This window comes from Balaenoptera physalus (genome assembly GCF_965194825.1).
Source record: "Balaenoptera physalus genome assembly, chromosome: 2".
NCBI lineage: Eukaryota > Metazoa > Chordata > Mammalia > Artiodactyla > Balaenopteridae > Balaenoptera > Balaenoptera physalus.
This window is the reverse complement of record NC_138883.1, coordinates 163846428-163873882: the sequence shown is the minus strand read 5'-3', so window position 1 is coordinate 163873882 and position 27455 is coordinate 163846428. Positions and strand designations below refer to the sequence as shown.

Below are 27455 nucleotides of genomic sequence, written 5' to 3'. Positions count from 1 at the left end.
TCTAGGCACACGGGCTTCAGTAGTTGCAGCACGTGGGCTCAGTAGTTGTGGCTTGTGGGCTCTAGAGCACAGGCTCAGTAGTGGTGGCGCATGGGCTTAGTTGCTCCGCGGCATGTGGCTCTTCCCAGATCAGGGCTCGAACCCATGTCCCCTGCACTGGCAGGCGGATTGTTAACCATTGCGCAACCATGGAAGTCCCACCTCATTCTTAATCATAAAAATTCCTCTCTTTGTTTGCCTAGGTGAGTTTCTATCACTTGCAGCAAGATTGTTAAAACAAATTTTATCTTAAAAAAAAAACACGGTTCACGTCATATTGGAAAAGTAATTATTTATTATGACAAAAATAAAACTGTTGACTGAAAACAAATGAATGTTACACTGTATTGCACCATGACTGCAAATGAGCCAAAACCTGTCTAAAAGATGAACATTCCAGAGCAAACAGCATCCTTTCACTTGGGTAAGTAGGCATGCAAGCAACTCATTACAGCATAATTGCAGAAGTAAAAAATTATGAGTACCAGTAACCTAAACTTAACATATAGAAGCATTTTATGACAGTAATAAAGTTATTAAAAATTTAAAACATGTCTTTTCAACAACCCACCATTAGAAGAACGTGCTTTGAACCACTTTCAAGAAGTGATGATGTGAATGCATTAATTTGTTTGTTCTTTTAATTTTATTAATGCTTATATATTGAACCAACAGCACACATCTCAGTTGTTTGGTTGGGTTTAAGAAGCACAGTTTGTGGCTCTGAAAGACATTTTTTTCCTCTGTACGATACCAGGGGGCCCCCAGAGAGATCCAATTCATAATTTTGGCCTTATTAACACCATCTTCATTTGACCAAGCTGATTAGCTAAGATATTGTTACAGTGTTTGCAGAAAGCCTGAAGCTTGATGGATAACAATAATTTGTATTTAAACCTTAATAAATGAACATAAATATAAATAGACACTTTAATGTAGTTTTACATTCTGAGGCAAGAAGTATATAGGGCCTGCTGTTTCCTCTTTAATGCTCTAAAGCACCAATTTATATTAAGATGGCAATGTGTAATTATAATCATTATGTTCTGATAGAACAATCGCAGGAGCAAGGCTGTAACTGCTTTTAGTTTTAGTTTTAGTTTTTTTAACCATGCTCTGTACAATAGATGAATAGGGTAAAATTTATAACTATTACATAATTGGAAATATCATAACCGTCATTTTATTTCACACTTTTAATGAAATAGCAGCTCAACTTTTTAAAAAAGTCAAAATGAAAAGTTTTCATAACTACACTGAACAGTTTACTCCAAGAGAACAAAATAGGGGCTTGTAGAATCCCTGCATTTCCTGAAGGAAAATGTAAGAAGATTAAAATGATTATAGTCTCTTATGAAAAGGGCTAAAATATGCAAATAAATTATAAACATAACCAACACCAACTGATAGTCATTTGATATCTTACCAACACTGATGGAAATATATTCACAGTATAATAAAATCAATCAAATTTTAGAGTTTTTCCTTTCCCTTACTTGATTTTAATTAAACTGATTAAATATTGACTATGCACTTGCCCATGTGCTTTAATGAAGACAGTATGTGGATCTGCTACACCATGTTAGCCCTGCTAGTGGTAAACAAGAGTAAAAGAAAACAAAATCTCCAAGGAATGCTATCCCTTAGTTGTGAATTTTGCATATTTCAAATACAGTTTGGGTGAAGGGGATTTTTATGGGATTGTGCAACATCCCACAGACTGGAGCAAAGCACCTTATGGACTGAAAAATGAGGTAATTTTTTAATTAAAAATTTACAAGTTTGTGCAAGAGAACATTTCCATTCTTCTAGAATTTTGTTTTCTATTCCAAAAGATATGCACAGCACATTTTATTATTTCTCCATTTCTAGGGAAGAAGGTAGATTACTGGTTTATAAAAATGCAAAAGGTGCCACACTCTGACTACACTCCCAAATTCTAGAAACCTGATCAGTCTTCAGTCCTTTGGTCACATTAAAAATAATATAGGCCATCCAGTTCTATAGTAAAATACTGAATTTTCTAGTAATTTTAAGTCCTTGAATGGGGGCAATTCAGTGTTTTCATTCAAATTTTCTATTGAAGATTTTTTATCTCATATTAATCTTTACTCTCAAGTTCTCTGACTTTTGTTTCTAGGTATGCCTCTAAACCTCCAATTAACATTTCCCAAACATTTCACTAGACCTTATACATTTAAAGCTGATTTTAGGTCTGTGGAACACAATATTTTTTCTACTTTAAATTTAAAACAAAGTAGCTGAAAAAAGATTTTTTTTATTGGCCTTCTCTATTTAGCTCTGGTTACCTGAAACTCTTAAAAAATACTTTTTGGGAAACTGGCTTTTAGATTTCAGTCGTCACAATAATGCTAAATGAATAAGGATGAGACATTACTGAAAACACTAACCTTGAATATAAACTACTTTCAGATTTATACAGACATTTGTAAAATATTGACATCCTCACTGCACTATCCTTTTCAGTACTGGAAAGTCAAACAGAACTGGAGCTTGGGGCAGCCTCTAAAACCAATAAACTCTGAACAAACTAACCACTTGCATCCAGTTAGTAAAAGCCAGGAAAATAAGCAAGATATTTTCTAGAAGAGAGTATTTCCAATATACACTGGTGTTTTATAAGTAGATTAAATATCATCTTCTTAGCAATATGGCTTATTTTCTTATTTGCATTGTCAGTAACTATTAGCTCAATTTAAGTGGAGTAGCAGTTACTAGTTGATGCTTTGTTTTCTTATTTGATTGTATTCATATACTAAATGAAATGATAATGAGGTGGGAATCAAATAATAGATAAAAATAAACGTAATTTCATATTACATGTCTTTCCCTCATTCGGTTTGCTTTTTTTGTTTTTTGTTTTTTGTGTTTGTTTTTTAGTTTTTAGTAGTAGTGTATAAAGGTTCAGGATTTTAAAGCCAAAAGATGTGTTGGTGCTCTAGTTTAAGTTCCTCAGTATGGGAAAAATAGTAGGAAGGCCATGAACGATAGTAATTGTCTAAGGTAAAACAGGTCACGGCCAAATTAAGATTCAAACCTACTTCTTTAGCCAGCACAATATTCCACTAGATACAAGTCATCATGCTGTATCTTGAATTGACTTTACCCTGACAAAATATAAAAGATCCTTTAGAAGGGAACTAGATATGAAATGTTTTGGATCCAAAGCCATAGATGAAAAGTTACGTTCATTAAGTTGGTCTTCAAAGATAAATGTCAATGGAATTCATCTCTTCTAGGTATGATACCAGTACATTTTTCTACTGGTATTGTTTTACATAGTTAAGAATTAAATGAGTGCTAGTCAGAGACAATTCCATTTATAATTTGTCCTAGGATACTACATCAAAAATATTTTTTTAAAAATAAAGCTTTTATTGTTTTAAAATTTTCTTTGCCTTGTGACTCCCCATAACTCTTCAGAGAATAATGTTTACAGCACTGCCTATATCACTCACTGTTTCCATAGGAAAATAATTATTTTCTCTTTATGCTATAGATAATGAAAGTTAATTTATGCTTAATCAAAATGACTACAGCTACAGAAGTAGCATCCATTTTAAAAATGATTTTTAACAATGAAATTTCAATTTATTATCATTCCTCTAATGAATATAGAATAAAATTATACCTTTAAGCATACTACCAAAGAACCTAAAAGCAAAACTTTGTATTTAATCGTGTTATTCAATAGATTATAGATATATTATTTCAAATTTTAAGGAATTAAATTACACTAACAATACAAAATATGCAGTATGTTCCCATATAAAAGGGCTTATTAATTCTAAAAGAGTTCTCAGATGGGCTTCAATAAGAAAGATGGGTTTAAATATGAAGAATGCAACATGTTCAAAATTAAGAAAAATGCCTTGAACTTACAAGGGTAGCAGTTACATTTTAGTTATAACAAAAGGTTTGTTAATATTTAGTTTCTTTATCTTCAAATTAAAAACAAAATGTAGAATAATCTCCCGAAAGTAACATGGGTGGATCCCCTGCTTTCCACCACTTATTAGAAACTTCGCTAGGCAATTGAGGGATTGATTGGGGAGGGTGAAAGCCAAACTATTTCATTGTTAAATTAATTACCTGCTAATATGACTTCTAAAGAACAGGTATAATACAAAATTGAGAACTTATCTCAAAATATGAATAAAGGCACTAATCACAAATTTACATTTTTCATCAGACAATATCTTATAGTTGGCTGATTTTCAATAAATGTCAGAATCAATGCTTTAGTGTTAGATACGTGCTTGAGTCAAAATATTCTCTTGGAGTAAAGGGTAATCAGTTTTCATATTACTGTAAGAGGAAATATCTAATGAGAACCTATAAAATACTTTTAAAAAGTCTTACATGAATTTTCTAACGAACTTTTCCCAATCGTTGGCATAAAACCTAGTTGGATGTTGATTTCATCTTCAACACACAGCTAACATAAATTATTTCTAATCCAAAAACAACAAACTGTTTTTCAAAAAGGATTTAGAAAATAAAATAAATTGTATTTTAAAAATCAAATTGAAAACTTGAGTTTATACTAGTAGTTTGACAAAATACAATCAACTATTAACACTTTCAATATAATGCTGATGCGGTAATATAAAAAAATAACCATATAATTTGACAGAAGAAAATGGAGCCAGCCAATCTTATTAGATACAAGAAAGATTTCATAACAAAAAATACAGGAATATTAAATATGATTTTTCTCAGGACAGAATTCAGAGAATTATCCTCAGTATTCATGGCTAAACTATACAACCAAGATAGAAATTCTGGCAAAGTGTGCTATCATAATTTCTCCTGCCCCACCACCACATACACACCACAAAGCATCCATATTGATTCATGTCTGCTTTTCTCTCATGTTCTTGATTATGCATTATATTAAAAACAAAATTTATCCTCTACCTGGTATAGAATCACTAAGAAAAAAGTTCAGAACAAGGTTAATGAACAACTGCTTCCCAAAGCCCAGAAAGCTTTCCTCTGGTCATTTCCAGTTCCAGGGTGTGCTACCACTAAACAGAAATCAGAAAAATGCTACCACATTCAACTAAATTAATTAGACTAAATATAATAAATCAAGTATAACTGAAAACAGCAAAATTTAAACCAACTTATGATAAAAAATATTAAAATTAAAGTATTACTTTTGAACAGGTACTGATGTTCTTATGAACACTGAATCCTATTTTTGACCCAGATGAAAGAAAAATACTGTAAAAATAAAGTAGTATTCTCTATGTATGTGTTTTATCCCTTTCATAATAGCAAAATCACACATTTGAAATAAAGAGGATCAAAATTACAATACCTGTCCTCCCTCTTAAGGTATGCACTATTTAGATTATTGTTCATATTAGACGACTGCCTTGAAAATGTTTTAATGCTATCCAATAAGTATACTTTTGCTAGATTATGAGTTTTTAACTGTTTAAAAAATTTTTAAGTTGTTAGTGTATTAAACTTGAGTCTCACAGTAAGATTCTAAAAGCCATGATTAAATTCAGCAGTTTCCTATTATCCAGCAAAAGATTTTAGAACATGAGGCATAATTATACAAATGTCAGTTGTTTCAAGCGTATTACACTACAACCTCAAACAAATTCAAGGAAAGCCATATGGTTTTTTAAGTAATATACTGCTGGTGGTAGAAATGCTGTAATAGATACAATTTCAAATTCTAAGAAATAAAATGAACTGCTTGTATTCCTGCTTTAGCTATTGCCCAAAGCAGATGTGGTGCCCCTTGCAAATGGAATAGTTGAAATTTTTGCTGATAATAAAGTTGTTTGTAATTGATAGTAAAATATATTCCAAGTGTCTTGTTTTAATTTTAGTGCTGGTATGCTTTAGTAACTTCCGATTGTTATATATGCATTGAATAATGTGACATTCTTAAAAATACCAGATTTATTCAAAATATTTACTATCAAAGTTGGGCTTTGAAATAAGTATTTTATTTTGATTAGTTTTTAATCAAAACTAATCCTGTGCTGCAGGCAGAAAAGTGAACTTAATTCTTTTAGATAAATAGCCTACTTAATTTCCATGCTAATAGAAACTTAAAATTATTCCATGACTTGCAATAATGTGGGGGACATTAACTCATTTAAAGGTAGTTCTCATGATGTTTCATCCTCCCCCTTATATATATATCTTCTAGGCATATTTCTTTCTCATATACAATAAGTTCTGTCCAAATGATAAGTAGTTTACAGAGGGAGCAAATATTTAGTGCTGGGTAAGTTTGCAAACAGTACCTGATAATTTCCACTACTAGTCTGTCAAGCCAGTAATTATCTGGTGGGGGGAGGGGGCAGTCAAGAAATGAAAGAAACTGGTCATTAAAGTTATTACAATACTTCAGAAAACATTAAACATATGATAAACATTTCTTACAAGGCAGTCGTTGAATAATTAGAATAAGCAGTCAGAAGAATTCTGTTGCTGAAAATAGTTATACATTATGTTCATCCAACTGAAGATTAGTGCATTAAAAAAAAAGTTAAGAAAAAATCTTTTATGTTCCAGTTCAGCTGCACTTGATTCAAGTGTTGCTCATAGAGGTTTGTGTTGTTATAAATTAAACATGCTGCTGCCTTAGCAGCCAAAGGTACTAGGAAAAATGTTCATGTCACAGAATAAATAGAGAGTCTCTTTCGAGCAAAAAGTTATCTCACACCAATCCGGGAGGTCATCCACTCTAGACCTTGGCATAACCTGAAACAAAAGACAAAGGTATTTTCAAAATGAAAAACTTTATACTTAAAAATTGAAAGCATACTTATTATTTTCGAGTCTTACGCAAAAGTTGGTACTACAGTAATTATTCATACATTTAACTGCCAACATTCAGGTAACACTATAATAAGTAGACTTTTTAAGTGTAAGATTATATAAACAAAATGGTACTAATCAGTTGAGATTTGTGGGAAACTGCTTTAGTCTCATCTTGAAGATACAGCTTTGGGGGTTTTGCCATTAAGACTATAACTATCCCACCCCCGCCTTAAGATTAACTAAACTGGGGGCTCAGGGTTCGGGGGTCTCTGCTCCCAGCGGCAAGGTGCGCCTGGAATGGCAGATGTCGCACTGCGTGCTTGGTGGCTTGGTGAATGGATGCGGGAGAAAATGGTGGCCGCGTGGCTGAGTGACCAGCCGGGGGTCTCCCACGCTGCAGCCACCTTGCCCAGATCAGGCCTCTGCTGATCCTGATGTGATGCCGCCTCCCTGGTCCTCCTCCTTGGAAACTTGTGCGAAGAGCTACAGCCATTCCATGGCCAGAAGATGGAGGCACCAATATTTGGATGCAGTATACATTTTTACACTGACACTTCTCTGTCTGGACTGATTCCCCTTTTTTTTAAATTTTAATTTTACTGAAGTATAGTTGATTTACAATGTTGTGTTACTTTCTTCCGTACAGCAAAGTGACCCAGATATATACATATATATAAATTTTTTCATATTCTTTTCTACCATGGTCTGTCACAGAATATTGAATATATAATAGTTCCCTGTGCTATACAGTAGGACCTTGTCGTTTATCCATCCTATATATATCCATCCTATATATATGTTTGCCTCTGCTAATCCCAAACTCTCATTCCCTCCCCTCCCCCCAACCTTGGCAGCCATAAGTCTGTTCTCTATATCTGAGTCTATTTTTGTTTTGTAGATATGTTGATTTGTATTGTATTTTAGATTCCACATATTAGTGATATCATATGGTATTTGTCTTTCTCTGTCTGACTTACTTCTCTTAGTATGATAATCTCTAGGTCCATCCATGTTGCTACAAAGGGCATTATTTCATTCTTTTTAATGGCTGAGTACTATTCCATTCTTTTTAATGGCTGAGTACTATGTACCACATCTTCTTTGTCCATGCATCTGTCGATGGACATTTAGGTTGTTTCCATGTCTTGGCTATTGTAATGTTTCCCTTTTTTGAACCATCAGACTGTGAATTCATCAGACTGTGAATACAGATGAGATCTTATTCATTTTGATGATCCCAGAACCCAGCGCTAGCACTGAGTATTTATGTTTAATATTAAGATTTATTAATAAATAAATGCTTATTTATGAAAAATTTAAAAAAATTAACTAAACTGAAACCACTAATAGAAAGATGGCAGGAATTTCACCCTACTCTCCTAAATGCTAAAGAATGGAGTGCTTATGGCCTAGTCTTAAAAGTACAGGTCAAAAAAGTCAACATACAGCTATTACATTACAAGCTATTTCTAGTATGAGAAATAATGAGAAGGTCAGTTTGATTTGGAGATAAATAAGTTCCTAGAAATAAACTGGGTAAACCATATATAACACACTGGGTTCTCCTTGGCCTACTATGTCCAAACTCAAATTCTTAGGAAAGGAGGAATACATTAGAATGGCGTTTATCTTAAATGTTTGTTGTTTAGAAGCATGCCTCCCAAAATGACTCCTGATAATAAAGAAGATGCACTCTTGTGGAAAGCTGGGAGTTTAGGCTTAATTAAGCCCTTGCAGAAAACGTGAAATTTTTTTGAAGCTTCCTCTTTCATTCAGGTGACATTACAGTTTTTTCCCAGTTAGTGAATGATAAAAGCAAGAAATGAACAACAACTGAAAATCTAGATTGTGAAAACTTAATTCAAAAGTTTGTTCTTGCCCTTTTTTGGTGAAACATTCCATTTACACTAAACGTTACAAAAAATTTGTCAGTAACTTTGTTAAATTGTAATTTAACAATAGTAATTGACTAAAATTATTCCAACCTTGTAAGCCTGAGACACAATATAAAATCTATCTTTAAGAACAAAAATGGAACAGGATTCAAAGAAGAAAGCAAGTTGGCCGAAAAAAGTTGCAAGAAATTTGAAAGAAGGCATACCTCCGCTCACACTGATGAGTACTTACCCTTCTCCTGTTAAAGCACAGCAGGACTGAATGTGCCATGGATGATCCTTGATTGAACTGAGGGTGAGGTATTTAGAGATTTCAGCTGCTGTCATACACCCTTTCATATCCTGTTTATTGGCGAAGATAAGGACTGCAGCTTTCCGTAAATCCTGCAATCAACATGAAATATTTCTAATATGTGAAATATCACAATTCAAATTAAAGTAATGAAGCAGGAGGATAAAATATGCCCTACTGAACAATTATAATGAAATCTCTCTACTTTAAAATAATCAGGCACTACTATGTAATATAAAAATTTTGTTGAAATAAAAATAAATGACCTCAAATAACCATGATTTAATGATTTACTCTAACAAAGACAGATTAATATAAACTAGATATTAAAAATTATTTTTCTACTATTGGGCCAAATGGGTCAAACTAAAAGTAAAATAAACCTGAATCTGAAATAATGACTTAAAACTATACGAGCAATATTCTAATAGGCAAATACAGTATACACTGCCAAATACTACAGAATTTCTCCAAAATTTAAAGGAGAGTACTGAAGGTAAGGGCTGGGCAATACTTACTACTTAAAGTCTTTGTACAACCTAAGCTCAGTGATTAATGTTCACTGCAGAATTGTTTATACTATCAAAACATTAGAAGTAACTTAAATGTTCATTAATAGAAGAACAGATCAAGTGTGGTATCTTCTTACAGTGAAATACTATGTAGTTGTTAAAAGGAATGAACTAAAGTTGTACATACTACCATGGATAAATCACTGTGTTGTGCAAAAACCCTCCAAAACCAAGTTACAAAAAGACTACACACACAAACACACACACACAATACCATCATACAAAGTTTTATGAACATGAAATATAATATTCTGTAGAACTGACAAGTACATAAAAATGTAGTAAAAATATAAAAATACGCACAGGAATAATAATCACTACTTTTAGGATGGTGGAATTCTTTTAGCATTCTCTGAGAGACAAGGGAAGGAAATCAGACTGAAGAGGTCTCATAAGATAATTAATACCTTATGTTGACTAGTGGGTGCATGAATGTGTTTTATTATCTAAGTCTTTCATATATATGAACTATTTAGGATTAAATGATCCCAAATTATTCACTAAAGAATTTTCAGTTATTATAAACTGTAGGGAGGAAAAAAACCTTAAATTTTCCTTTCTCTTGCCTCAATTTATCAGACTTTTAAAGGCATGACTAAGTAGTTCTAACTTAGAAAAATATTTTCAGTAATGGTATTAGTCTCCAAATTAATGTGTTGGGTTTTCTTAAGTTTGAAAAAGTATTACAAATTTTTGACTTCATGACTTTAATCAATTTGATATATAAAACTTTGTTAATGATGAAATAATCAACAGCAGAGGACATTAATCTTTGTGAAAAAGCTAAACCAGTGTACAGATATCTTACTCCATTTGTTTTACGTTTGCTTTTCAAAATTTACCTCGTGAGCCAACATTCTGTATAATTCTTCTTTCGTAATAGCTAGTCGTTCCCTGTCAATGCTGTCAACCACAAGAATGATGAACTAGAAGACAAGTAAAAAGAAAGAAAATTAAATAGGATGTTGAAGTTTTCTGCAAAACTAAGTGCTAGAAGTACTTTCTATTATGACAACATCATCACTATAAAATGGTCCACTGCTTTTTCATCATAAAGAGTTTATATTATACTGAATCACATCAAGCAGTAAAATCCAAATGTTAATAAGAAAAATAACTCAAAACTTCAACAAATAAAAACCATGCTGGAAAAGGTGATGTTTGAATATACAATATGCCCTAATATGTACTAAGATTTATTTTAAAATTCAGGTAAAAAAAGTAATTTTTAAAAAGAAAGTCACAGTAATTTATTCTTTCACTAAAACTTAAAAGTACTCTGTAGTCATTCAAGCAAACAATAATTATTTAAGACAGTCTCCTGCCTATTAGAAAGAAGTTAGTTTCAAAGAAAAAGAGAAACACATTTTTAAAACAACTAATGAATAAGACATTTTTACATAAAATATCAACAATAAAAAGGCAAGAAAAATGTGCTAAATAGAAATATATATATACTTGGTTGTTAATAATACTCTAAAGAAGATGCAGGTGAAATTAAAGAAGAGTGCAAAGAGAACAGGAGAAAGCTATTGGTAATGGTGTAAATGAAAAAAGGTGTGTTACACATTCAAAATAAAGCATCTTTGATAAGAAAAATAAGAAGATACAGTGAGAAAGGGCCCCTAAATTGAAAATTTTATGCAGAAGAAAAAGTTAAGAAATGAGATTAAGTGGTTTTGAGGGTTATAGAAGAGGAGTGAGTAAAATAAACAGACAGGAAGGGTAGAATCAGATTGTTCAAATGACTTTACAATTAGGGAAAGAGACAACTAGAGTAACCTGAATATAAACTAACAAGGGCTTAGAAAGAGATAAAAGGAAAGAAAATAGAGGGAATAAATATAAGAAACATGGCAAAGTCAGAATAGACAGAATATGGGGAAGTAACTCTAAGTTAATGAGAGGAAGGTGTCAGAAATTAGTCAACAACTGTAACTTGCTGTATTAAAAGGGAGACATTTCAGCTTTTGGATGATGCCTCCATGCAAAGAATTTAAGAAGCAAGATAAGAAGGGTGAACAAAGTGGTCGGAGAAACACCACATAGATAAGATCCCTACCTGGAATCTAAGACTGCAAATGCTGTGTGCCATGCTGGTGTGCTACATGAAAGGTCAAAGGATCTTTGTAGTAATTTTGATATTCTTGTAGAAATAGTTTATAAGAACATTTCATATAAATGGCGTCACTAACAATGTATGTCTTTCTGGACCCATGTGAAATCTTCTAGAGTGTTGATAATTTCAAAAAACTACCATTTAGTAATGCTATCAATATACATGGATCAGTTAGAACCAACTTTGACCTATTCACCAAAGATAACTGCTCTTTTCACACTTGGGGTTAATTCTGAGCTCTGAAAAATAACAACAGTTATGCTAAAATGTTGTTCTTCCCTCACTCTCTAACACATTTTAGTTTCAGAACGTTATTTTACTGTAGAAATATATATTAAACTAACCTATAACCATAAATATTAGCTTACCAACCTATCCTCCCCCGCAAATAGAAAAAAAATTAAGTGCTGCCACAGCTGCTGATTATCTACGATATGCCATCTGGTTTGACCAGTCATACACTGCACTGGAATATATACACACATACACGTAGGCTATTACAATATAAATCTAGAGGAATACATGTTTTTTATTTTAAAAGGCAACTTATTCACCAAAAATTCCTTGCATCAACACTTCCACCTCCTCTGCAATCCCCCTCAAAAAAAAAACACCAAGTTTTAAGAGGTTTCATTATAGAAAAAGTGATTGGTTTGGTGTACCTCTTTGAAAAGAAAAATTATAGATGCAATTGTGCATTAGTATTCCTGAAGATAAACCTCTCTCAATAGCACTGCATGGTTTAAAAAAAAAATCTGAGAAGAAATAAAAACAGATATAGAAGATATTCCAGATTTGTTCCCCAGGTTGACTCCAATGATGAAAATAAGTGACAGAGAATGCTAGGGGGATGGCTTGCAAATCATTTGCTTTTTAATTATAATCTCACCAAAAATTTGAATGTGCAATTCATGTTATTTGAAAATCCTATATTAAATTATTCTTAAAATATTTTATTCCTCCTCTAACTAACTAGGGCCTCTTATAAAGTTGGGAAAAGTTATATAATTTATCTTAGTGTCCGCTTTCTCCAACAATGGAGAGATTATAGTGTTGCCCTGAGGATGAATTGAGAGAGCCTGACAACAGTAAGCACTCCACTAATAATAGCTCCCATTACTCTTCTGACTTGCCTTTTTTCTTTTATTTGAAAACCTCAAATTCCTTACAAAAAACGATCTTATTAAAAGGGAGCTGTCACTATGCCTTATGTACAGCCTATCTATCTTCTGGGTTTACCCCTTAGTTCTTTTCATTCAAATTCGGAAGTAACTTTAGTATACCTCTGTGTTTGAGTAATACGTGTTCCAGGATGATCGCAGTGACTCTTGACCACCAATATCCCACATAAGAAAATGAGTGTTCTTCACAACTATTTCTTCAACATTGCTTCCTATGGTTGGAGATGTATGAACCACTTCATTCATTAAGCTGTTAAAAGACACCATAAAAACTCTTTTGTAAATCTTGAGAAACTGAAGCATGTTTTATCTCTATTTTTATACGAATCAATCTTCCTTACCTGCACGAATGATGGTAATCACTAGCAACAAGACTAGAACCTTGGAGAACATTTGTGCAAACAAATACCTAGACAAAGAACAACTCCTGAAGAAAGGCAGTTTTTTTGTTCTTTTAATGGAATAAACTACAGGCTTGATCTGGATAGAAGGGAACTGTGTGGTGTGAGTTTGCATTTTCGTGGCCAAAATGCCAATAACCCCATGCCCTGTTATCAGTTAGAGCAGAACCAATCCCCCATCCTGAAAGAGCAAGTTTCCAGGTGACTGTGTCATCAACACTTGCAGAGTAGTAACCACTGAATAGTAGGCTGTCATTTTAAAGACTCTCTATGTGAGAAAAGACACTTGGCTCAACCATAAAAATCAGTGCATGCCTATTAACCAAAACTACAGTCTATGGGCAAATGAAAATTTATTTAGAACACTGATGCTCATATCACATGTATTATCATAATCATTGGTTAAGCATTAATTCATTCAACAAATACATATTTGCCTATAACATGTCAGTACTACGTTGGAAGAAGCTTGCAACTCTCATTTGGGTTTAATATATGTATTTTTGAAGCTGTGTGCAAAATTATTTCAACAATGACAGGTTTCTGAAATGTTTATTTCTAATGTCCAAAGACTGTGTCAATATTAAATTACATAATGGCCAATGAATGAATGTTTTAAAGAAAAACAAGTAGTTATTCAACTCTGAAACAACAAGCCATAAGTTCGTGGCTTTTTAGCAGAGTAGCTGAAAAAAACATTAAGTCCTGCTTAATTGAAGTATTTCTGGAGAGCTGTCAGCTGATGTACTTAAGATGAGGTGGGAAGAGATAAGAAGCACGCAGTGGAGCACTGTATTTTATAACTATTTGTTAAATGCCTGGGACACAGATCCATTTCCACTGTTTAACAAGGATCATTTCATTGGCACTGAAAGGATGATGGGAGGTTGTCTGACAAGTGGCTGTTAAAAAATTTCCTTAAAGTATTAATGTATTTCTCTGAAAGTCTTAAGCCTCTCCCTGTTGCAAGCTACCAAAGCAATATTTTCAGGGGCGATCTTCATTTCTTTTGATTTGACAAGTCTGGGTATGTTAAAGAATTCCAGAACTATTAGTCAGGAGAGTAGCAATAGCTTCCTAGATCGATATCAATCTATTTACATGGACTTCAGAGGGGGAAGAACTAAGCGAAATGTACTTTATTCCTTCCTTCCAGCACTAGAATGTGTGCTTCATTTATTTTTAGTTTAATATTAATTCTTTCTTTCAAGGCTGGAAAAAGATGAATGTTTTTGACTGTAGCAAACATACAGCAGTTTACCTTACTCACTTTTTAATAAATTTTGTGTTTGGTAAAACACAAAACCATGTGTTTAAGTTTTCCCATTATATTATAATGGTATCTCATTCTTATTAATGATACAAAATTAGCTCCAATAACAAAAATAATAAAAACTGTTTAAATAAACACCCATACTTACAATTGATAAAGAATGGTGGTTTTCCCTGCGTTATCCAGTCCCACTATAATTACTTTGTGTTCTACAAAAAGAAAGCAAACCATAAGCATTTAACACTGCTGCATACTTCAATTACATGCTTTCAACAATGATTATTAGTTAGCTCTCTAATGAGAATCATTCACTGGATGTTTATTACTGGAATAAGATACCAGAAATAAAGAGAACTTCATGATGTCAAGGCTACTTGCCTTAAGCGAGGCAATCTATTATGATGTTCTCTCTTATAAAAGAATGAGGGAGATGGCTAAGAGGGAGGCACAAGAGAACTCTGTCACTTTTGCTGAGTTTGGGGGGAAAAACCCAAATACTAAACTTGACGAGACATTATGACTTAAAATGTAAGTAAAAAAAAAAGTGTTTTACACACCTGCTTGCCCTCTCTACCAATCAGATTAGCTTTTTATCAAGTTGTTTTTACAGCCAGATGTTTTCCAACCTACATGTACCAAGATTTTTTCTTTTCACTTTAAAATACAATTGAAAACATAAAACTAAAGAGTTTTCCCTGTCAATAATAAGACACATAATTTCAACCAGTTTTCATTCCTTCCATTAATTTACAGATAAATAAGCAATTACTTAGTCTTCAAGGCTTTTTCAATCTGGGTTTTATAACTCTTTTGAGCAGATACTCTTTCCACTCTTTGTATACAACAAAACCTCTTCAGTTCCCTCTGGTGCCATGGGCTAAAAGTATCATTTCTTTCATAAGGATTTTTAAGGCCCATCTAATTATTCTGTTACTTGGTAGATATTTTGAAATGTCCTTAGAACTCAGAGGTCATCTTTTCTAGATTTTAAACTATACAGAATACATTGAAGTTTCCTCTTCCCCAGGACAGAATGCTTAAAAAGTTACTAGTGAAACTCAGCAGGGTATGCAAGGAAGTCACCATAAGAACCTCTGCACATAATCAACTGATTTGTAGTGAATTTGACACATTTCATACCAGATCCCTGCTGCTCTTGTTAACCTCTAATGAATATCAAAATTCTGATTATACATCTGATCAAATATCAGCTGATATTCCTAAAGTATCAATATTGCATCAGTCAAAAAGAGAAGCCATAGTTCACAGACAAGTTCTTATATGACAAACCATCTTTCTATCTTCTCATGACCTGCATGCTGTAGGCACTGTCTATACTAATGCAGGACAAATGACATGGTCCTCTGGAAGGGCTATTTTCACTATGGCAGGCACTACTTTGTAAAAAAAGAAATAAAACTTGTTTGCTTATTATAACTCACTATCATTCTCTCTTTCTGACTCTTTTGATTTGTATCCCCTAATTTCTAATGGAGCCAATCGAAGTGTTGCCCTGTTTCTGTCCCTTACAGTGTAAGAATGAGAGCACTCTTATCAGTGGAGGAACAAACATTCTAAATTTTGGTGAAATTTTGGTGACAGCTGGAAACTCCACCTATCCAGGATCTGGAGACCACGTGGTCCCAGCGGCTTGAGAAGGAAGCCACTAGTATAAAGGTAATCTCAACCTGGGTGCAGATACTCCTGCTGGGAGGAGGGAATGGCAAGATAGTACCAGATAGTACCATCATTGTTGAACTCAAGTGAACACCAGGGCCATTTTCAAACATGCCTGCCCCTGGCTTCACATTTGTATTATAATGATGATCACAGTACTGAAGGCCTGTGATGGTAAAACTCATAAATAATGCATCATTTTGAAAGATTGGTCCCCAGTTTAAACTAAGTCAGGAATGACAAACCCTGAATGTAGATAGAGTATGAATTTCATTAAAGTTTCAAATGTTTGATTAACTTAAGGTTTTTTAAGGTGACTTTTCCTCCTCATTGATAGGAAAGTTAGGGGTTAAGACAAAACACAAAATTTCAACTCTGTCTTATGATGAAGGTATGTATATCTATCCTTCAGGTAAACTGAGACCTATCTTCTGATGTTAAAATTGAGTTTATATAAAAAAGCACCATTAACAATAAAGGAACAGCTAAGTGCTTAAAAGCATGAAATAACCAGAAGTTTATTTTAAATCTTTTCTTTGAAAAATGTCTTTAACATTATCTATACAATAAGAGTAAAATCAGGTTCAAAGAGCATTTACTAAAAAACCAAGTACAAAATAAAAGCTGTTTGTACTCTATGCACAACTGTAATTCTTCCTTCTTTTTTCAAATGCCTCTGTTGTACTTAGCGGCTACTTGAGTATGTCAGTGACCAAAGACTTCATTCAGTTCACAAATGTTAGTAAAGTTTTTACCTATTCAAGGAACAATGAGAAAAATATGGAAAGTAACACATATTCTCCTTTTATTGAAAGTAAAATTAATATGTTGCTTTAAATGTCCCCAAGTGGTGTCTAGATTAATCAAGTATAAAGTTTCTTGAAGGTATCATTGAATCACAGTGCTCTATCAAATTTTCACATCAATACATACCAAAAGCATAACTACGATCACACAGTAGTGCATATTACTTGATGTTAAAAGGGGGCCCTCACGCTTGAAAAACATGACACAGGGGTGCTTGTTCTGTACTGCTGTCTTTCTGGTTGGGCATAATCAACAGGCCATATACAAATCTTATTTTATGTACTGAAACACAAAAGATCAACTAAGCTATGTAACTGTCAGAGTGATTTCCTATAGAGTAGCTTTGATAAAAACAATTTCCTTTGCCTGTCATAATTAACTAAAGCAGATGTGGAAAGATGGTTTATTATGTATTTATCTAATAGGTTAAAAAAAAAAACTTTCAAAATATATCAGTTATGGTTCAAGTCAGTCTCAAATTAAGGTGAGAAAGCCTTTATGCCAAAGGTCAAATTGTGAATTGCTGCCACTGAGAAGAACATGAAACGTTTTAACATCATTTTTATTTACAGAGCAGGAAGCAGAGATTTCCATTTCACTAAAATTGAAATTTCTAAAGTTATGAGGAGAAAATTATACAATTGTATACTTTTACAACTTCAACTGCTCCTCAATATGTATATGTAAGCCATATATTCTTAACTTCCAACTCTTCAAATTACTCTCCATGAAAACAAAATATTTAGTTGATGGATTGAAACAGTTATTTCTCAGTTAACCTTAAAGAGGGCAAACTATAACATGGGTAATACTAAATTCTTTATTTAGAACGGACTTCACAAATGTAATTATAGAAAATTTACTTTTTCCCAATGTTTTCCAATAACATTATGAAAAAAAATATGATGTTAGAGTAATAGGCTGACCATGCTTAGGGGTAGGAATGTGTGTGTTGGGGACGGGGTGTGTACAATTTAAGACGATTTGTGGATAGCTGAATAATTTTGGGTTAAGCATTACCATAAGAATCCGTTATAAGGAATCCAAATGTTTTAAAAGTGTGTCTGCAAACCACGAGATGGTCACTTTGGGCATCTTATTTCACGAGAAATCTCTTCCAGGAGACCAAGCTGCACCTCTCCTCACAACAAAGGTGTGAGAAGAGTATTTCCAGTGTTACTAACGATGCATCTCCAGAGCCCAACACAAAGCAAGTTTATTTACATCAAATGAAGGAAAAGGTCCCATCACAGAGCTTTTGTTTAATTTTGACCAAGTGTTTACACATAAGTTTCTCTATTGGCTTGGCTTTGGTGTTTAGTCTCTTGGATTTCCTTAAAACCTGGCTTTACTTTTCTTTTCTTTTTTTTTTTTAGGGAAGGCATAAAGACATAAATACTATACAGGATGAAGCTTCAAAGAAAATTAGTAAGCTCACTTGCTTGTAGACAAATACAGGTTAAATGGCTAACAAGAAAAATGATGAAAAAGGAACTTCAAAAAAAATAAGTAGAAGAAAAAAAAGTTTCTCCCTTTACCCAATTAAAAAAATTCTTTTATAAACTCAGTTTGTAGTTTTAGTACAGATACCAAACAAATAGAATTTGTAGTTTTACAATGAAAACAGACTAACATGAGAAAAGCATTAGAGAAGCACTAAATATTGGCAGTGTTAATAAACTGTGAAATAATATGTTAACATTTATTTTATCATGTTAAAATTGGATATTGTTAAAATGTATGACAAAATAACTAACTTTTAATTTTGAGATATAAGATAGCCACCCAAATATCATGAAATAGGGATTGCTACCTTCTAGATACATAATACCTGCACTAAAATTGTTATATAATGAGAACAAGCCCTATGTGAACAGAGTATGTAAACAGCTATATAACTAAACAAATAAAAATGCCCTATGCCAAATCTGGTGACTTAAAATTTGAAATATTGCATTTACAGAAAATAAGTTTGCATTATTGCAATAGGTAGGTAGTAAAATGTCAGAGGATATGATGTCACAACCTGAGACCTGAAGGCCTGGACAGCAACGAGGAGCAGTCTGCCTCTTGGAAAGAACAAAAAGAAAGAAAAAGGAGAGCTATAAAAAACTCTGTCTTATATTATACTAATTATAGAATCATAAAATATCATAGCTTAGAAGAGACTGCAGAACATGAGATCTACTCCTTCTCTCCCACTTCTTCATCAACAAATGTGTTACCTATATGGCAACTTTGAGGAACCCAGGTCTCCAAAAATGCACAAAACTACTGACCTGGGCCACCTTGCATATTTTACAGATAAAGAAATTACAGGCCTATGAAGTTAAAAAAAAAAAAAAAAAAAATCAAACCAAGATGCTATTTTCAGCAAAAATACACTTCAGGAATGAAGGAAAAAAAAGACATTTTCAGATAAAAGAAAACTAAGAGAATTCATTTACCTGCAAAACCACACTACAAAAATGGTAGAGTTCTTCAGCTTGAAAGGAAATTCACAAGATGGAAATTCAAAACATGAAAAATAGTAATGTGGGTAAATATAAGAGAAAATTTTACCCTCTCTTAAAACTTTAAAGAACATGTGATTGTCTATGGCAAAAATTATAACACTGTATTGTGCAGTTTATAACATATGTAGATACAATACAAATAACATGTAAGCTGTATGGTTATAAATGACAAGGGAAGAGAGTATCCAACTACATATACAGTCTCAAGGTTCTTACACTTTACAAGTGTTACATTATTAACTCTAAGTAGACTGCAAAAAGGTAAGAACGCATGTTGCGATCCCTAGAAGAACCATAAAAATAATGTGAAAAGGAATTGCTTAAAAAGTCAATAAATAAATTAAAATAGAATTCTTAAAAAAATTAACAGTCAACCCAAAAGAAAGTGGGAAAGGAAGAATAGAGTAATAACAAAACAAACACAGATGGGACAAACAGAAAACAAATGATAAAACAGTATACCTTAACATTTCACCATGCCATAAATCTAAGCACACTAATAAATTGGATAAACATTCCAATTAAAAGGGAGAGAATTTCACACCAGACAAAATAAACAAGATCCCAACATACGCTCTCTATAAGAGATACACATAAAGATATAAAATATCTAAACAAAATTAACAACCACCTTAACCTAATAAACATTTATAGAACATTGCAGACAAATGCAGAATGCACATTCTTTTCAAGCGCAAATGGTATATGCACCAAAACAGACCATTTAGATGAACTATAGAAAGTCTCAATAAATTTGGGGGGGAAAAAGAAAGGAAAGCTTACAGAGTGTGTTTCTGACCACAATGGAATTAAATTTGGAACCAAAAATAATCTATCAAGAAAAACAAATATGTGGAAACTATAACAACACTCATAAATAAGCCATAGTTCAAAGAAGAAATCAAAAAGAAAAAATTTTTGAAATGTTTCCAACTGAATGAAATACAATATATTAAAATCTATGGAATAAAGCTAAGGCAGTACTTAAGAGGAACATTTACAGCTGTTTATATATGAAAGGAAAAAGAAACAAAAACAATGATGTTTATATATGAAAGGAAAAAGAAAGAAAAACAATGACACCCAGCTAACCCTTAAGAAGGTGGGGGGAGGGGAGTAAAGCAAACTCAAAGTAAGCAGATGGAAGGAAATAAACAACAAGAATTAGTAAATTAGAAAACAGAGATACAATAGAGAAAATTAAAATCTTTTCTTTGAAAAGATTTAACAAAACAAAGATGGGACTGACACCACCTTTAAAATTTACCGTGAAGTCACTGCAAGAGAAGAGAAAGTCTAGAGATAAGAATCATCTGAGTTTCAACAAAAACTCCAAAGTAATTCACTGGTAAAGAAAAGTCTTCAGTAAATTATACTGGGACAAGCAGATATCCGTGTAAAAAGATAATGAAGCCCAACCCCTATTCACATCATAACCTCAAAATAATCTGAGATGGCTCACAGACCTAAGCATAAAAGCTAAAGCTTCTAGGTGAAAGGAACAGGACACAGAAAGTAACAACAATTAAAAAAAATAATAATATATAGAGAAATTAGACTTCACCAAAACCAAAAACTTCCACTCAGCAAAAATCGCCATTAATAAAATGAATAGGGAAGCTGCAGGCTGGGGGTGGGGATGGGGGTATATTCACAAAACATATCTGACAAAAGACTCAATTCTGGGATATAGAAATAATTATAAAGAATAACTTTTTTGACCCCCAAAAAAAAAAAACTGGCAAAGGATTTGAACATTTTGCAAAGGAAGATATACAAATGGCCAATTAGCACATGAAGAAGTGTTTAACACCCCAAAATCATCACAGAAATGCAAATTAAAACCAAAATGAGATAATAACAGTACACATCCAACAGAATAGCTAAAATTAAAATACTGGCAACGAAGCCTCAAATGTTGCTGGTGAAAGTATAAAAATGGTATAACCACTTTAGAAAACAATCTAACAGTTTCACAATATTATAACTCATCATGATGCAAATGAATAGACAACTGTGGTATATTCATGCATGGAATTACTTATAACAGATCTATGGGGAAAGCTTCCAGTGTGAAGGGCTAATATAAAAATAAATAGAAACAGAAAAAAAAAAAAACTAAGACACTTAGAAGACAGCATTATGAAGCAACGCCACAAGAATAAAAAACTTAGCAAATAAAAAGTTTTTATAAATTAGAATTATGATAGCTGAAAATAGTCAATAGGATTGGAAGACAAAGGAAATATCCCAGAACTCAAAAACAAAGAACCAGAAAAATGGAAAAGGATAATTGATAATCAATTTAGTGCCATATGACCAATAAGATTTCCAGAAAAGTAGAGGAAGAAATCCTAAATTTAAGAAAGGAAGGAAGGAAGGGAGGGAGGGAGGGAGGGAGGGATGAAGGAAGGAAAGAATTCCTACAATGGAAAAAGGTGCAACTTTGTGTTGAAAAGATCCAATGAATGAAGACACAATAAGGCACACCTCTTTCAAATTTAAAAATACCAGGGATAAATGGAAAATTCTAATATCTACTACAAAGAGAGGGAAAAAATCAGAAAAGAATGATACTGGTCTTAACAACACTGGAAGCTGGAGGACAATGACAGTACCTTCAAAATTCTGAAAGAAACGTTTTCAACTTAACTATATCCAGCCCAATTATAAATCAGAAGTGAGGACAGACCAATATATCTTCAGATATTTGGAATCACAAAAAAAATGACCACTTTGGGCAACTTTGCAGGAAATTTCTGAAGGATGTACTTCATCAAAGTAAGGGTAAAGCAAGAAAAACGTAAGTTCTAATAAAACAGAAAAGCAAAGGAAATTCCTAGAATGATAGCAAAGACAAGTCCAGAACAGCTGTGTGGCAGGCACAGAGGAAAAACAGGTCCAATTTGGAGCAGGATGGAATACTGAGGGGGCAGGTAGGAAGGATAAATCATCTGATAGGTGTGATGTGTGGAAACTGTACAGAGAGCTTTTGGATGGCACGAAATGACTTAGCCAAATGTACAAAGAAAACTAAGGCAATGAGATATGATTATGTACTCTAGGGGGAAAAAAGCTGTAGAAAAAAGGGAAACATAATTACAGCACATTGTGGCTCAGTAGTAACAAAACTTTATAGTCACAAAAATGAAAAGATAGAGTGTGGATTAAGCCAAAATACTATACTGGGATAAAAAATATGTTATATGTTGATTATATCTCAATTCTTAAAAAAAAAATTACAATGTTTAAAATTTCCACATACGTATATTATCCAGAAATGTGGAAGTATATGTTGGGAAAAAAGTTAAGAGATTAAAGAGATCTGACAAACACACATCATTTTCAGACTTTAGCATTATATAACTTTTTAAAAAGAATATGTATGTGTTACTTCGATATAAAATTTTTATGTTTGAAAAACAAAACAAAAAATTGAACAAAAGCTTTTGCATTGGGGATATAACAGCGAATAAGACAAAGTTCATGCCTCAAAGAGTTTATTTCTATTGAAACAGACAACAAGTAAACAAATAAACTTATATGATTACAGGTAGTGATAAACGTTACTCAGAAAAACAAAGGGTTAAGACATAGAGACTGAATGTTGGGGAGGTAAGAGTGGTCAAGGAAGGAAAGGGCTCTCTGAGGAGTGACATTTGATCAGAAGTCTGAACCATTTGAAGGTATGAATAAAGCGGGTTCTGGAAAACAGGGAGCAGACAGTGGTAAGTTTAAGTTTGGTGTGTTTGAAACTAGCAAAAAGAACAGAATTAAGAGCAGAATACTAACAGGAGACATCAGATGTAAGCCATCAGAAGTGAAGAACAATAACGATGACATACAAATTGGGTATCAGTGCTCAAAATGATACCATGAAATTCACCAATGAGAAAGAAATAATGAGATAATGAAATTAAGTTAAAATGTCATTGTTTTTGGTTCTGAAAATGAACTACAATTAAAATCATATTCCATTCATTCTTAATTCTGGATAAAACAAGAAATAACTGACAGAAAAAGACCAAGGTCTGTGAAAGTTTAAAAAGAAGTTTAAAAAAAAGGAACGCTCAACTTCTGAGGTGAATCTAAAGATAGATATACACGTATGTATTTTATATAGGCATAACCTCATTTTATTGCACTTTGCAGATATTTCGTTTTTTACAAATTGAAGGTTTGTGGCAACCCTGTGCTATCAGATGACAGCAATTTTTAGCAATAAAGTATTTTTAAATTAAGATATGTACATTGTTTTTTAGACATAACGCTATTGCACATTTAATAGACTGCAGTATAGCCTAAACATAACGTTTATATGCACTGGGAAACCAAAAGAAATTGTGTGACTTGCTTTATTGCAATATTCGCTTTATTTTGGTAGTCTGGAACCGAACCCACAGTATCTCTGAGGTATGCCTGTACAACACACATAAACAAACACAAAGATATATACAATAATGTCTGCAAAGATAATCAGATTTGAAATTATTTCCTTCAATTGATAAGTGCATTGAAGTAATCAGTCTTCTAGCTTAAAATTAAGCAATACAAAATCACAGAGACTAAGAACGTAGTTTGTAACAGCTTTATTTAGACGATACATGCTTTAGTATACTTATTCCCAGAAAGGTATCAAATTTATGAGAAGATGCTTGGTGCTCTAAAATACTACAGGGAAAAAATGTTGGAAGAAAGATAAGGGAAAGGAGTATTTAAGGTAATATAAGCCGTCGTCAACTCTGCCTGTACATTTGAGTCATCTTGGCATTGATGCCCAGGGCGCTCCACCCCATTCTGATTTAACTGATCTGAGGTGGGGCACTGGGCATACTATGTGACCAAGACTGAGTGATTTGAGTATCACTGGATTAGATGTGTCACAGTGGTAAAAATGGAAAATGCTGAGATTGTCAGGTGATACATATCGAAAGTAAAAATACAGGACTAAAGTATCAATCTGATCACATTATTCCCCTGCTTTAAAAACAACATACATGACCAAACTCTAATGGCTCGGCTCCCATGGCTTGCAGTTCAACGTCTTAGTCTACACACAAGGCCCTCTGTGATCTGGTTCTCCTAGCTACCTCTCCAACCTCATCTCCTCTGACTCCCCCACAGGCAAACTAAAATACAGCCAAACTAAACTATTTTCAGCTTCCCTCAATGCACCAAACTATTTCATTCCTCTCCCATTTGCGTATTAGTCCTTCTGCCTAGAATAACATAGCATGCCTTGTAAACACCTACTTACCGCTAAAGTTCAAGTATACCTTTTTTTGTAAAGTCTTCCAGGAACCACCTGAGAAAAAATCAATCACTTCCTTCTTGTTGACCATCACCATGCTTTTATACATACCTGTGAAATAATTTACCATGCTGCATCTTTTTTTCCCCAATCTGTCTCATTTACTGATTCTTAAGTACTTTGAGAGCAAGTAACTATGTAACTTTTCTGTATTTTAACCTTTGCCGTCTGCTAGGCCTAACTCTGATGACTGGGTTATGGCCTATGACTAAATGTTAGTTGCATGAATAAATGGGAATAAAATGACAGAATAACCACTATGTAGTTCTAAATTTTCAACAAGGAAGTTAAAGGGAAAGAAAAATTCTAAACAGTAATGGGGATTTACGAGGACTAAACAATTATGTGACTACAAAAGTAGCCCATGAATGTCTTTCATCTGCCGAATTTTCCCTCTACATCCTTCATTCCCTTCTAGTCTGATTAAGAAAGACTAAAAAACAAAAAACAAAAAGATAAACAACAGTAATAAAACAGAGAGGAGAGAAAAGGGAATGGGACAAGTTACACAGGGAGAACCAACGACTTTGGTAATGTTTTATTTCTTAAACTATGGGAAAAGATAAGCAGGTGATTATTAATCTTTATACTTTTAAACATGTCTTAAAAAGCTGCTTTACATAGTAAATTCATGTAACAAGAATTAGAAAATATAAACTACTGAAAAAAATGTATTAAATTTATGGATAATATCTATATGGAGTTAAACTCTGGCCACTTTGAAATCACTTGATAAGTGCTATCTGCAGTAATTTCGTTTATACACACACATGTATATGCGTATACGTGTATATGCGTATACGTGTATATGCGTATGCATATATCTATCTTTATTAACTTGTAACCTTGAAAAAGGCTATTTTAGTATTCTTATCGACCTACGGAACAAGTGACTAAAACCATTTCATTCTGTTCATAACTTCTTAAATCCAGAGAAAAAATACCGCATTAGCAGTAAAAAATTGGTATCATCATAAAACACTGGCTTTTATTACGCCCGGGTATTAAATGCAAAATGAAACTATTTGAGTTTTAAAACTGGTTTCAGTTTCTGAGAAAACACTCCGTTAAAAGAATGACGAAAACTTTACCTATTCCCGGCCCTTTCTGTCTGGGTATTTTCTCTCTTCAGAAGCCATCACATCTCATTCACTCTGACTCAGAACAGGTTTTACAACTTCTTGGCCCTTTGGACTTGCAACTTTTAGACGTCTCTGAACCAGTTCTAGACTAATTACGGATACGCAATATCCTACATAGAAACAAAAGCATTTCGTTTTCCAACATCGAAGAAAGGAATAAAGGGTTTAGGACGAAGATTTCCAGAAACCGGTGTATCTCAATAGGACAACTCATTCCCGAGTCCTGGAAAGCAGGCGAAATCAGAGAGAACGTGAAGGCGCACTGGCTTAAAGAGCAGGGCGCAAAACAAAAAAGCATTAGTAATTAAAAAAAAAAAAAGTTGATTGCTTTCTGGGTGGACACTTATCCTGGGGCAAGACTTAGGATGCTTAATAGAGATGGAAAAGGCCCTCCAAGTGCCTCCGGGTATCATTAGGTGCTTTCCGCTTTCCTTCGCGGAAAAATCCCCAAATTCTTGGTTTGGATCCAGGGACACCAAATGCCCCCTCTTCTGACATTCCATTTCTCCCAACCATCACGTTGCACCTTCTTCCAGCCTAAAATAGTGAGTTTCTACCCACCTCCTCGACTAAGTCACTTCTCTGAGTCTCAGAACGTTTGTGTCCACCTAGAAACCTGTCTCCCCTCGGCTGTCCCCTTCGGGGGCTAGACCCTCTGCCTCGGATTCGAGCCGTTGCGCAGCTCCATCCTTCTCACCTTGGTTACAGAAGAGGCTCCACAGTTTAGCGAAGATCAGCCCCATCATGAGCACCTGGGCGGGCCACGGGGTTCCCTCAGCAGCAGGTGCCGCTGCGCCGGGCCCCCCACCGCGGCGCTGGCCGTGGGGAACCAAGGAGAAACCGACTGGGACCACGCGGCGACAGCACTGGTTGGCGGAGAAGCCGCGATCGGCCGCTCAGCTACCCGTCAGAAAACGCCGTGCCGAGTCCCTGCCCGAGAGTCCTTTGTTCGAGTCCACTGAGCCCAACGCCGACCCGTAGTCCCTTCGGTCTGAACCCACCTACCCACCAGAGCCTCAACCAGCCCCAAGCCCCGCCTCCGCTCCGCCTCCCCTCCCGATCCCAGGACCACCCATCTCCGGAAGGACGGCGCCGGAAGTCGGCGCGCTTACGTCAGCCCACTCCTTCGAAGTGGCGTTTCCTCAGTTTTACTTCCGGTGGGCGGGCTCCGAGGTGCCAGAGGGGTGGAGGCCGGGGGTGTGCGTAGGAGTCGCGGAGTTTCCCTGGGTGAGCGTTTCTTCCCTTGTCCTGTTTAGAAGCGGTTGCTGGTTCCCTTTCTTGAGTTTCTGCTGTCTAGCTGGTGCATCCCTGGCCCCTAAACCTGGAGACAGACTGCAGTTATTCTGAGCAGCCGCCGTTTGCTGCATTTTTGCTACACAGAAGTGGGGGGTGTTTTTTCTCAACTATCACCCAG

At 34.2% G+C, this 27455-nt stretch overlaps 1 protein-coding gene and 1 long non-coding RNA gene across 4 annotated transcripts in view; both read right to left on the bottom strand.

Moving 5' to 3' along the window:
• The window catches only part of LOC309655070, a 448619-nt gene that overhangs the window by 40628 nt on the left and 380536 nt on the right, over positions 1-27455 (bottom strand). The window lies entirely within an intron of this gene.
• ARL5B (ARF like GTPase 5B) lies at positions 315-27082 on the bottom strand. 3 transcript variants are annotated; one of them, XM_082449880.1, is made up of 8 exons: positions 26739-27058; positions 19520-19557; positions 19099-19141; positions 14737-14797; positions 13017-13164; positions 10457-10540; positions 8983-9134; positions 315-6795 (listed from the first exon to the last, which is right to left on the bottom strand). In XM_082449880.1, the coding sequence occupies exons 1-8, from the start codon at positions 26785-26787 to the stop codon at positions 6747-6749; spliced, it is 624 nt and encodes a 207-aa protein (XP_082306006.1). In that variant the 5' UTR covers positions 26788-27058; the 3' UTR covers positions 315-6746. The 3 variants fall into 3 exon arrangements, with proteins under 3 accessions (XP_082306006.1, XP_082306007.1, XP_082306008.1); XM_082449881.1 differs by lacking the exons at positions 19099-19141; positions 19520-19557 and having other exon boundaries at positions 26739-27082; XM_082449882.1 differs by lacking the exons at positions 19099-19141; positions 26739-27058 and having other exon boundaries at positions 19520-19556.

Coding starts and splice junctions, on each gene's coding strand:
- ARL5B (XM_082449880.1), bottom strand. CDS start 26,787: ATGATGGGGCTGATCTTCGCTAAACTGTGGAGCCTCTTCTGTAACCAA. Junction 19,558..26,738: donor GAGCCTCTTCTGTAACCAAG/GTGAGAAGGATG, acceptor TTTCCTTTCAAG/CTGAAGAACTCTACCATTTT. Junction 19,142..19,519: donor TTTGTAGTGTGGTTTTGCAG/GTAAATGAATTC, acceptor GTTCTTTCCAAG/AGGCAGACTGCTCCTCGTTG.